Source organism: Marmota marmota, unplaced genomic scaffold (genome assembly GCF_001458135.2).
Source record: "Marmota marmota marmota unplaced genomic scaffold, marMar, whole genome shotgun sequence".
NCBI classification, from domain to species: domain Eukaryota; kingdom Metazoa; phylum Chordata; class Mammalia; order Rodentia; family Sciuridae; genus Marmota; species Marmota marmota.
The window spans coordinates 3623477-3636462 of NW_026000241.1; the positions used below are offsets into that span (position 1 = coordinate 3623477).

General features: G+C 42.3%; 1 protein-coding gene across 7 annotated transcripts in view; it reads right to left on the reverse strand.

The window, feature by feature from the left end:
* Nucleotides 1-12986, reverse strand: part of LOC107145002 (adhesion G protein-coupled receptor E2-like) — a 452375-nt gene that overhangs the window by 358687 nt on the left and 80702 nt on the right. The window contains exon 25 of one of the 7 annotated variants that reach the window (XM_048795123.1): nucleotides 10370-10697. The exons of the other annotated variants lie outside the window; for them this stretch is intronic. Within the exon in view, the coding sequence (XP_048651080.1) occupies nucleotides 10688-10697 (10 nt within the window). The 3' untranslated portion in view covers nucleotides 10370-10687. Of the gene's footprint in view, nucleotides 1-10369; nucleotides 10698-12986 lie in introns of those variants that run through there. 7 annotated transcript variants of the gene reach the window in all.

Consider the following 12986-nt stretch of genomic DNA (forward strand, 5'->3'; position numbering starts at 1 on the left):
CTGAATCCCTTTCTCTCGCCATGCACAAAAGTTAACTCAAAATGGATCAAGGAGCTTGATATCAAATCAGAGACTCTGTGTCTGATAGAAGAAAAAGTTGGCTCCGATCTACATATTGTGGGGTCGGGCTCCAAATTCCTTATAGGACACCCATAGCACAAGAGTTAAAAACAAGAATCAACAAATGGGACTTACTCAAACTAAAAAGTTTTTTCTCAGCAAGAGAAACAATAAGAGAGGTAAATTGGGAGCGTACATCCTGGGAACAAAGTTTTACTCCTCACACTTCAGATAGAGCCCTAATATCCAGGGTATACAAAGAACTCAAAACATTAGACAATAAGATAACAAGTAACCCAATCAACAAATGGGCCAAGGACCTGAACAGACACTTCTCTGAGGAGGATATACAATCAATCAACAAGTACATGAAAAAATGCTCACCATCTCTAGTAGTCAGAGAAATGCAAATCAAAACCACCCTAAGATACCATTTCACTCCAGTAAGATTGGCAGCCATTATGAAGTCAAACAACAACAAGTGCTAGTGAGGATGTGGGGAAAAGGGTACACTTGTACATTGCTGGTGGGACTGCAAATTGGTGCGGCCAATTTGGAAAGCAGTATGGGGATTCCTGGAAAGCCAAAATACATTCTACTGTCATGTATATCTAAGAAGAACAAATAAAATTAATTTTTTAAAAAAACTATAAATTTCCTGATAGTTTGGGAAAGGACAATGAAGGCAAGAAGTTTAAAGTCCAAGGCTTTATACCATGTGAACATAATGCTCACCCTTGGTAAAGAGGGCATGACTATTTTCTGGGGTTATTCCAGGAGGCTGGACCTCCGGAAGGCAGGTGAATCCATGGAGGAGCAATAAAAACTAGGTTTAGTGGACTATAAATGGGTCTTTATGGAATAGAGAATTAGCAGGAAGAATTTCCTATCTTTCCAGGCCAATGTCCTCGGGGAACAAGAGTGAAATGAGCTAATGAGCAGTTATAGGGAGCTGTGGCTCTCTGCTCTGATGTGGTCCCTCAGTGCACAGCCCTGTGCTGGACAGGACGTGAATGTATCCTTTGAGGTCTTCAGTCTGCCCAGGATCCCAGCACTCAACTCCTTCCTGCTGTGTTTTCTGGGGACAGAGCTTCAGTCACCATCAAGCCCACCCAGGAAGGACCTTGCACATCCACAGGGAGACCTTCCTCCCAGAGCTGGTCTCAGGGTGAGTCTGGGAGCTCAGTGGACACTGCAGGAGAGCAGCAGAGAGAATGGAACCGCAGACTCTATAGCTGAAGTCAGTGGAGAGCCAGGCTGAGCTATCCCAGAGCAGGGCTGCTGTGGCCACTTGCTATCCTGATGGATAATTTATTCAGTCTGCATTGATTCATAACACTTAGCTGAAAAGTGAACATTGCACTGGTTAACACAGGGTTCACTGCTGACCGTGAAGTGGTGCTAATAGAGGCTGAAGAGAAGATGGGAGGGATGTGTCCAGAGCTTCCAGAGAAAGAACAGAGACCCAAGAATCTTTGCAATGAAGGGAGTAGAAGAACAGGTTTCAACTGTGGAGGGTTGAAGTTAGATTAGGGATTTTTAAAAATGTGTTTGCTTTCAATGAGAAATATTTGATTATGTTTGTGATTTGTTGGCAAGGATCCATATTAAGGATCTTGCAAGCATTATCTTGCAACAGAAGTTCATGGACACACTTCTGATAGTATTGTCTCTCCCTTTGATATTCTCATGGAAAAGCATTATGTCATAGCTGAGTATAGATGTGCCTAAGAGCCTTACTTTACAATATCTGTGAGGCGGCATATTTGTGGGGGTTGGTAGCCAGTTACCTCTGTATTGCAAACTGTCTCCCTGGAGGCGCAGGTGCATTTTTCCAATTTTCTTATGCATTCTTATAAAGTATTGGAGTGTCCCCAAACCAAACTCCCTGTTTGCCTTTTAGTTTATTTGTTTCAGGTGTGTATAGAGATATTTGTGGGGAATGTGTGAAAATTTATGAACTTTGTGTAGTCCAATCTGTCAGTTGGATTATGTTCCCACTTTATTTTTGAAAAAGCCCAGCAATTGGTATTCTTTGCTTGTCAGTTCTTGCTTCACAGTTCTTGTGCATCTCTGGTGCTGGTGGGTCGTGTTTTTTGTGTATTTCCAACTTGTTTTCACATTTCTGTTGTTGCTTATTGTGACCCTTAGCTTTTTGTGATCAGGTACATTTCTCAGAGAGGCGTTGGCTTCAGCCCTCCCTGGGAAGGTATTCGAGCTTCCTTCGCATTTGATTAAAGCTCGTCCTATCTATATCATGTGTATTAGGATACACTTATCTTTATATAAAACCAATTCAGAATTTCAGTATTGTTACCACTGTGCACTGTAGAGGATTTCCTTCATATTTTAATATTTATGAGTTTTTGGCAGTTTATTCTTGAGTTAGTAACCCGGGTTGATATTATTAAATCATTAGTATTTCATAATTTTCTTTTTGATATTCATTCAATTTTGTTTCAATCAGTGTGAGCTGTATGCTTGTATTGAAAAGTGACATGAGTCCCATTAATATGCACAATGAGTATATACAAATAAAAATGAAAAAATTAACAAATTAAATAGTGAAAAGTAGAATGTGTGCTCAGTAGAGGGGAGGAAGTGTGGAGGAGAGTCAGGAGGAGGTTGTTGGTGGGCACCAACACACACTTACATAAGAGACAGAAATCCTGATGTTCACAGGATAATGACTGCAGCTCATCATATTCTGTATTTTTATCGCCATAATTTTATATTTATAGGAAAAACATAAAATTACTTCAAAACAGTAGACCATCTTTTAATTATATATTCTTATAAAGAATTAGAAGAGAGAAATTAGAAGTTTCCCAACACTGAAAATTGATAAATATTTAAGGAGTAGGAAATGCTGATTATTCTGATTTCAACATTGCATTTTGAATACCTATACTGATTTCTCACACTGTACCCGGTTAACATGTCCAGATATTTTGTATCAATTCGGGCTAAAGTTGTAGTCCAATTGTAGAGAGCATGGCTAGCATACACAAGGCCTTGGGCTTGAGACCAAGCCCTGCCAAAGAAAACAGAAACCAAAACATAATGAATAAATTGATTTCTGGTTATTAAATAAACTTTTAAGACAGAAATAAAACCCATAATCTCATGCTTTAAAGAAAAAAGCACTACACTTGTTCTACTTCAATCTATGCTGCCATTCTCTGTTCTATAAATTCTCAGGCTATTTTAAAGCTTTTTTTCTATATTATGCATATACACATGCTCTTACACTTTTATGCAAACACATGAGTACAATCCTATGCACATCACAAATGCTCTCTGCATTGGCCCAGTATTCTTTTCTAATTTATCCCCCCTTTCCTTCTCACTCCATAATTCCTGTGGACTTCGTGCAGACAACTAACTCCATGTAATTGAAGTATTTCAAAGGATGCATAGTATTTTATAATGGTATCGTGCTACGAGTACTTTCTATGCCTTTCTTATTTGTTCTCATTAATTCACTATTATATCAATGTTGCAAGAATATGTTGCTATTCTTAAGTTCAAACAAGTGCTTCTCAGCCAGTGTTGAGTTGATCTATGTTCTATGACCATCACCTTGGCCTATCTGAGTCCCAGTGCCCTGCCTTGAGGTTGGCACACATGCACACACATCACACTGTCATCTCTGTGGCCTCTGACCTTCACACCACACTGTTAGACTCCTAATGTATACAATGCAAACTGGAGAGATCAAATTATCTTTCTCCTAATGTAGAAATGGCAGCCAGAATGTTCATTTTGTAAGCCTCCCCTGGACAAATAAACACAGGGCAAATACTGTTACATTGTGCTAGATTACACCCTGCATTTAAAGAAACACACATATGGAGAAAGATGTCAATAGACAGGAAAGTAGTGGGATGAAATGGACACGGGGTGGGAGGGGTGAGGTAATCAGCTCAGGGTCCCTGAGAGACCAACAGGAGGAAACCGGTCCCTTGGTTCCAGCTGCATTTCAGCCCAGGGTCTGTCTCCTGGGTGCCCAGCAAAATAAGAAAGGAGCAGAAATAAACACATCCAAAGTGAAAAACAGAGATGTTTTTATGGTTTCAAAGTGATAAAGAAATGATCCAAAGATAAAATGATGAAGGAGGATAAATTAACAATTCACAAAAGGTTCCATGAAAGTACAACAGAATCTTGTCATGGTTTTATATGATACAGGACCTCTTGGTTTTCCTGTGCCTCTTCCAGGTCTCCTTGACCAGTTGGTTTTGACCTCTTCCTCACTTCTCTCATGTGGCATCTCTTCTTTGTTATTCTTCAGGTTTGGATGTTATTTTTTTTTTAACAAAGCCCACAGGTGCACTCTGGCCCTGGTTCTGGCCTTCAGCCAACCAGCAGAGGTCTCCCCAGCTGTTCTCCACAAACCCATGCACATGTCATGACAGTCCTGTCCTTTTGTTCCTTCCCATGGCTGGGGCATTGTGTTAGAACACATTTATCTCTCTGTTCTCAGTCTATGATCTGATAAAACCAGATACAGGTGAGCAGAGACTTCATCTGCTTTGTTCACCTTTGTATTTTCCCAAAGGTAAAGAAGTCCATCTGCAATTACTAGAGAAAAATATAAGAAAGTAGTAAGTTAGGAAATCCAAAATTGCAAGGAGAATGCATCCACAGTCCATAGAATTTCTTCCAAGCAACAGGGTTCAACAAATTGAACAAAGGTCTGGGAGATCCAGAGGCAGACAGAGCAGCCAGACGTCCTCATGATGCTACTGTGGCCTCCCCATGGAGGCGAATATTTGTCCTCTGCTTTGTCTCTCCATGATTAAAAGCTTCCAGGATTCTCAAATATGTCTCTGACCTGTCCCTGGTTTTGGGACCAGGGATCCCCCTGTCCTTTATGTCCCAGTGAGGAGGCTGGGATTCTGTTCATTAGTGAAAGAACTTAGCTGTGTCCCTCAGGATTCAGGCATGAATTTCTAGAACCTCAAGGACTTTGGGATGTCAGTCTACATCTGGATCATGGTAGGGCATGGTCATCCCATACTGGGCATCTTCTTTCCCACAAGCAGGAGATGAACTAGGCAAACCCAGTAAGTTGTCCCCCTGGGAGCAAGGAGAGGAGCTGTGGAGCTGTGAGAGAGGAGTCTTCCCAGAGACCTGTTTAGGTGAGTTCAGGCAGACCTGGTGAGCACCAGCTCTAGGAGGCAAAAGGGGCATGAGAGTTGGAAATTGTCAACAGGGGACATTCTCAGTGCCTTGAATGAGAGGGATGTTAGGTTTTGCTCCTTTAGAAAATCAAAATCAACCTTTCCTTTTTAACTTTAATACTTTCCTCTGATTTGACAGAAATATTTGTCCCTCCTCCTCTTCATATTTACTATTTTTATGCAGGTATTTTATCCGTACCTCCCCACTGTACATTCTTGCTAATATTTCTCTTTAGCGTCAGTCCCAGTCTTCATGGAATCTTTTCTCAGCATATTTTCTATGATTCTTATCCCTTGTTTTGTGATTTCATAATTCTGCACATAGTCAAAGGCTGTCAGGAATTTTTCTTGGCTCTCTGATACATTCTTCCTCTTTGCAATATTCTTCCTATGTTTGGGATCAGTATTGATCCCACACAAGCCTTGTTATGCTTTTTGGTCATCTTGATCCCAGAGTTTCTTTCTCTGTGCCTTTAATTATTTTATTACCTAATTCATTTCAGAACCTCCACTTCAACCCCAAGAATCAATTCTTAGCCAAGATATTTCTGTGGGGATTTTTTCCATTGACACAAAACAGATAAGATTCACAAGGGGCTACTCTTGGATCTCTATAGTAGGACAAGTCTGTGGTTGCCATAGGGTAGAAAAGCTGCCTAAGAGCTGAGAGAGATTGGTGTTAAAGGGTGCTTTCCAAGGAGGAAGCAGTTTTTTTAAAGTCAGTGAATGTCATAAGTTGGAGAAAACTTTAAATGTAGATTAAGACTTGTGTCTTGGTGCCAGGGTGAAAATGATAGCACATGGACTTAGCATTGGAGAGACCCTGGGTTCCATCCCCAGAACTGGAAAGAAACACTTGTATCTTCACAGAGTGTCCTTCAGTAATCATTTTCACAGATTGCATGCAGGTATTGGGTGCTCAAAACTTAATTTTGCTTAAACAATTCAGAAAAACTCTGATCTAAGAATTCCCAGGAAAGTAATGAAAAGAGCTCTGGTGGAGAGTGTCCACCCTGTGCCTCTAAGGGAACTCTGAGTAGATGTACGACTGACTTTCTCCTGAATTCAGCGCTCATGGGGAAGACAACCTCTGAGTATGATAAATCTTTGTCTTTATCACAGGAGCAACCACAGCCTGGAGAAGATCTCTGTGAATATAGTGAGCCCGTGAAACCCTTTAATACTATAGACCACTTTTTCAGTACCAGACAATTCCTTCTGGAGAGACCCCCCACCCCATGAATGTCAAGAGAGCAGGAAGTCCTTCTTCCAGAACACTCACCTAATCACACCTGAAAAAATCCGTATCATGGATAAGACTTATGCATGTGACCAGTGTGAAAAGTCCTTCCACTACAGCTCTGACCTTCTCAGGCACGAGAAGACTCATACCGCAGAGAAATTCTTCCAGTGCCAAGAATGTGGACAGGCCTTCAAGTATTCCTCGAATCTGTGGAGACACCTGAGAACTCACACTGGAGAGAAGCCCTTTGAATGCAGTCAGTGTGGGAAAACCTTCACCAGGAACTTCAACCTGATTCTGCACCAGAGAAACCACACAGGAGAGAAGCCCTATGCATGCAAGGACTGTGGGAAAGCCTTCAACCAGTCCTCATCTCTCCGGAGCCACGTGAGAACTCACACTGGAGAGAAGCCCTTCACGTGGAGCCAGTGTGGGAAAGCCTTCAGGGAACACTCTTTGTTGAAGACACACCTGCGGACCCACACCAGAGAGAAACCCTCGAGTGCACCCAGTGTCGGAAGCCCTTCCGGACCAGCACACACCTGAATGTGCACAAGAGAATCCACTTGGGGGAGACACTGTATGAGTGTGTGACCTGCGGTCAGGTCTTGGGTCGTCTGTCCACCCTTAAGAGTCACATGTGTACTCACATGGGATAGAAGACCTACCAGTGCCAGCAGTGTGGACAAGCCTTTATTGAGCCCTCATCCCTCAGGAAACACGTGAGGACTCCCAGCGGCAAGAAGCCCTATGCATGCCAGGAGTGCGGGTGAGCCTTCGGCCAGTTTTCACACTTCATTGTGCATGTGAGAACCCACACCTCGGGGAGACCCTACCAATGCAATCAGTGTGAGAAAGCCTTCAGGCACAGCTCCTCACTTTCCATGAACAAAAGGACCCACTGTGACAGAGAGAACATCAGGAAAGGTGGCTTGCCTTTGTCAGAGTCTCACTCCTACAGTGGCCGCTCCTCACTTAGCTGTGGGTTTATAGAAGTGTAAACATTTGGGTTGTTCTCAGAATACTTGTTAGCCTGTGTCTCATGTTTTCACATCCAGCAGATGAAACTAGCTCTGGCCTGTTTATTTCTTGTTACATGAAAATAATGCATTTATTACTAACATAACACATTGTTTATGAGGAAAGAATAGGAGAGAATGGGGGTGCCTTTATTTATTTAACTCGAGTACAAATCTCTAACTGACACAAACAGCATGTCCATTTATATAAACACTTCTTGGGTGGTTGAAATCAATGTATTAAGTTCTACAGTAGCCCGCTGGATCAAGCATATTATTTGTGTAAACACACACTTATAAATATTGATTTCTAATTGGACATTTACTGAGAGAGGTATGGTATACTCCCAAGGTGGAGAACTGAATATTTCCATCAGTTTTTAAGTGTATGTGTATATTTTGAAGCAATGGAATTAAAGAAAGCTTTTCACATTTTGTTTCATTTCCAGTGAGCCATTACTTTTATAAACTGGCCATTTTCCCCTAAGGGTGGCCATTCAGGCCTGCACCCTGCGACAGCCACTCACCCTTAGAGCTTGCTGTTAATAGACTGCAGCCTCTGCCGGAGGTGCTGCAGCTCTTGGTCGCCTCAGTGATGCCTTGAGGTGGGTCCTGTGTTCACCCCCATCAAACGTGGAATCTGTGGCTCAGCAAGTTGAGGGGAGTACTCGAGGCCACTGGTTAAGGGACAGGGAGTGACTTTCTCATGGTGCTCTGACTCAGCATGGTGTCCATTTGTGTGTCTTCTCACTGTGTTTTTTTATGTTTTATAATACTGTTATTTGAGGGTTGATTTACACCAAAGTTCATAAGTCTTAGTGTGAACCTTGATGAGTTTTATGTGTGTCTACACTGGCTACTACCCCATCAAAAAGTAAATACTTTATCACTGCAGAAGTCTCCCTTGGACACCACCCCAGTCTGTAAGCCCTGTCCCCAGAGGTCACCACTGCTCTGACTTCTACCACCATAAGTTTTCACTTCCTGTTCATGGAAATTGAAGCATACAGAGCCCTCTTCAGTTGTTTTTTTCCACTGTATGTATCCCATATTCACGTGGCACCCCTCAATACCATGTCAGTGAGGTTGATCCACGTTGCGTGGTAACAGTGGCTGGTGCTGCCTTTTAGGGGCTTGAGCTCTTCTGTCAACAGCGCTTCTCCTGGGCCTGTGCAGCTGTGAACTGCCTCAGCGTCTCTGCCTCCATATCGTGTCCACCCCCTTTGCTGCCCCGACCACTGATGAGACTGTTTCTGCTCCACTCTGCATGTAGGTGTGTTCATCTTTTGAGGAATGTTTCCCCCAAACTAGCAGCACAAATCTGATTTATCTGAAACCTCCCTAATCTCTCTCTTCCCCCTTCAAGGCTGATGATACCAAGATAAGCATAACTAAGACATTTTCAGGATTTACAGGAGCTCCATGATCAACAGGTGGCCAGTGTGGGGCTATTGGAGAGATGTCTAGAAGTCTGGTCACCTGTCATTTTCTATCCTAACTCCCCTTCTTTCCTCCTTGCCTGAAGATTGAAAGGAGCTCAAGCGTCTGCTGAGTTAAGGCAGTCTTTCAGGTTGCTAGCCCACCATCAGCTCAGTTTTGTTGACTTAGCAAATAAATGATTTTTCCTCACCCCAACAACTGCCCTTGATTCATTGGGCCCTTTTCAAGCAGGAGAGTAAACAGACTTGGGTTTGGTGGGAGATGTAATATTTCTATGTTTGATGTCCTTTTCACTGATTATTGTAACAGTATAATTAAAGAATTCCAAAGAAACAACTCTATCATTGTATTTATGCTAACCTGCCTGTGTATTTCCTAACCTCTTTCTTACCCAGTGCTTTTTGATGTTGTGGGGAACAGAGGCATGATGATCCTTGAGACACTTTAGCTATTTCCTATTGCAAAAGTGATCTATCCCATTGCCTAAAGGCTTAAAAAATGTCAAAAGCAAAAATTCATTCAAAACCTCATGACCCAGAGATAAACATTTTGCATTTGGAAAAATATGTAACTGCATTTTATTTAGAAAATTGGAAGGATGAACATATTTAATGGATTTTATTTAAGGCAAAAATTCTGATTTAAATTATTTTTGGAATGAAAACAAGATTATTACTAATGTAGCACAGAGCGTGGGGTTGGGTTCTTTCTATCATAAATTTAAAGAATAAACTTCCATGGACACAAGAGTGAGAGCAAAGTAACAGGATTTATCAGACTAATATAAAGCAGAGCTCCCCAAGAGGGAGGGGTCCCAGAGAGGGACACTGAAGTGTTGCGATTGTCTAGGGGTTTATATGGATCTAGAAGTTTAAGGAAGTCAACCCCTGCTCACTCCTGGGCAGGGCACACAGTGTCCATGCAGCCTTCAGTCCAGTCAAAATGTCCATCAAGCATTTTTTCTTCTGTGGAGAGGCACGGACCAGAGTCACATAGGTCCTGGCTTAAACATAGCCTTTTTGTAAGTTTCTTAGCAAATATCTGCAGGTGCTGTTTGTACTCACTGCCCAGGAAGTGACCCAGGCCCATCTCCCTGTCTGCTCAGTGTTATCTCCTCCTCCTGATTTCACTAACACATCTGTCATGACATTATTGGGGATCTATTTTCTTGGCAATTTGGCCACGACTTCACTGTTATGAAAGATTTAAGTTGAATACGGCATTCTTGGGAGGCTTCCACATCCTGAAAATTCCAAATCCCACATAGGGCATGCCATGTTCCTTGCAGACACCACAATATTTCCATACAAACCTTTTATGTTTTCTTTTCTTCTTCTTCTTTTTTGTTAAAAAGTTTAAAGCACATTCAAGTCCTTTTAAATGTTTTGGATGTGAGCATCCTGGGAGGCTGGTTTTCTTGCTTCTAGAATTTTTGCATGGAAGAGGCCTCATAGGAAGGGGGGGCAGTAGAAGAACGTTTAACAGAGAAACTGAGGAATTGGGCTGCAGATGGCATCGGGATGTTGAGTTTGCTCAGCACCATGTCGGGCATGGACAGATTTCAGGTTCTGCAGGAATTGAATGTCAATCATGTCCTCCATGAATCCTTTCAGATGGCCAACACCATGGATTTCTTGAAACACACAGCAGAGTCTTTGTCCTGTCCTTATGGCTCAAAAGTGACCCAGTGGCAGTTCAGATTGTCCATAGGGAAGGAGGCTGTAGCTCAGACGGTGTTTCTAATCAGTCTGGAATGATAATTATTTAAAAATGACTTATAAGTTTGTAGAAAAGTAACTTACAAGTTCCGTTTAAAAAAGGAAAGAAGAAATTTGTTATATAAATAGATTTTAGTTGCTTGGTTAAAAAAAGGAATATGAGATGATGGATAAGTTAATTTGCCTTATTACAGTAACCATTTTATTTTCTGTATGTATCCTATTTTCACATGGCACACCTCAAATATACACAGGGAATTTTAAAATTATATCTGTTAAACCTGTTGTGCCTGGGGTATGACTACTGGCAGATCTTAGCCACCATCCTGCTCCCTAGTTTTTGAAATGTTTAGTCAGCAAATAATAATCATATATGTTTATGGGGTTTAGTCTCTCTCTCTCTCTCTCTCTCTCTCTCTCTCTCTCACACACACACACACACACACACACACACATTTAAAAGGAAGATTTCAATCATAAAATTGTCTTGCCTGATGGATTTCTTAGGGCTTGACCAACAGGCTACATTGGATTAAATTTTGTTGATTTTGGTCTTTCTCAGAAGTCTCATCTTCCTACATTTCCTAACCCTTAAGTTACAGAAGACAAGAGCAGGTAAATGTGCTGCAAAAACGCACAAAAATGTATCTTTCAAAAGATGGATCTGAACCAGGTATAGTGGTCCATGCCTGTAATCCCAGCAGCTTGAGAGGCTGAGGCAGGAGGATCATGAGCTCAAAGCCATTCTCAGTAACAGTGAGGCGCTAAGCAACTCAGTGAGACCCTGTCTCTAAATAAAATACAGTGTGGGGGTGGGATGTGGGTCAGTGGTGGAATGCCCCTGAGTTCAATCCCTGGTACCTCTCTGCCAAAAAAAAAAAAGGTGGATCTGATCTCCCCACTTCAGGATTTGTGTTGGCTTCTGTCTGAGAGCAGGAAGAAAATTAAGGAAAGGCTGCCATTGTTATCTATTGCCCATCACCTACTATTAAAGGAAGGAGTGTTGAATTCTCTTTCCATATCTTCCCCGTCCCCAGGGAGTTTTTTATTCCTGCCTCTGTGGAAGCTCGGCATACTTCTAGTGTTTTAGATGGGCAACCTCACTCAAGCGTTATAAATGCTGTGCTTCAGAAATTTATTCAGAACTGGTTACAAGACAAATGTTTTGTTTTTATGAAATGATCCAAGGGAGGGATTCCAAAATGAGAGGAAGAGAGTCCATCAACTCAAACCCTGGAGATGCCCAGTTTAAGGAGACACTGGAAGATAAAATGTCGTCAGGGAACCAACACAGCGGTCCAGTGCCCAAGATGGTAGAAACACCTGAATTTCCCCATCTGATGGCTTCCTATTTTTTCGACAAAAATTTGACATTTCTTTCCCTCAATGTGTACAGCATTCCTAGGGCTGTGGTGGAGGGAGGGGTGGTGAATCTATTAAATTTTCTACAACATGAGGCAGATTTTGACGGCTCCCTGAGAGAGAAATCCAACTTATGTAATTGGTGTGATAGACAAAATAATGACCCACAGACGTCCACACCCTAATCCCATAGCCTGTGAGGGTTACTCTGCCTGGATAAGGAACTTCTCAAGTAGGCTTATGTTAAAGATTAAAAAATCCAATTTTACATTAAATCTATTTAGATGGCACATATTAATGGTATAATGTGATGTTTCCCTGCCTGTCTACAGTGTGAGTGTTTACATCAGGTGAAACATAACTACCTCCTCCAACATGCATTTGTTATTTGTGGTAAAAACTCTCAAAATCCTTTCTTTGTCTTTTAAAGAGACTTGTTGCTGGGATGGAGCCGGGGCCTTGCAAATGCCAGGCAAGGGCCTCCCACTGAGTGTCCCCCAGCCCCTCAGAGTTGTTGGAAAGGTACAGTGCACTTTGTGGTCTAGTGGCCCTGCTGTGCACCACACCACAGAGCTTCTTTCTCCTGACTGTAACTTAGTACCCACTGATCAAGCTTTTCCCACCCCCTCCTCCCCAGCCTCTGGGAACCACTGTTCTGCTCTTTGTTTCTATGAGATCAATGTTTGCATTTCACTAATCACTGGGATCATGCATGTTAAGCAACTTGAGATGAGAAAATCATCCTGGATTGTCCAGGTGAGGTTAAGGTCATCACCAGGGTCTTTAGGAGACTCAGATAAGGGTGGGGACACAATGATAATAAGAGGGAAGGAGGTGGGTGGGAGGGAAGGAGGTGGGTGGGAGGGAGGGAGAGAGAATCATGTAAGGTCAGTGGACAGGCAGGCATGATGGTGGAGTCCATGAGGCAGGGGAAGCATGGTCTGTGGACAGGAGGAGA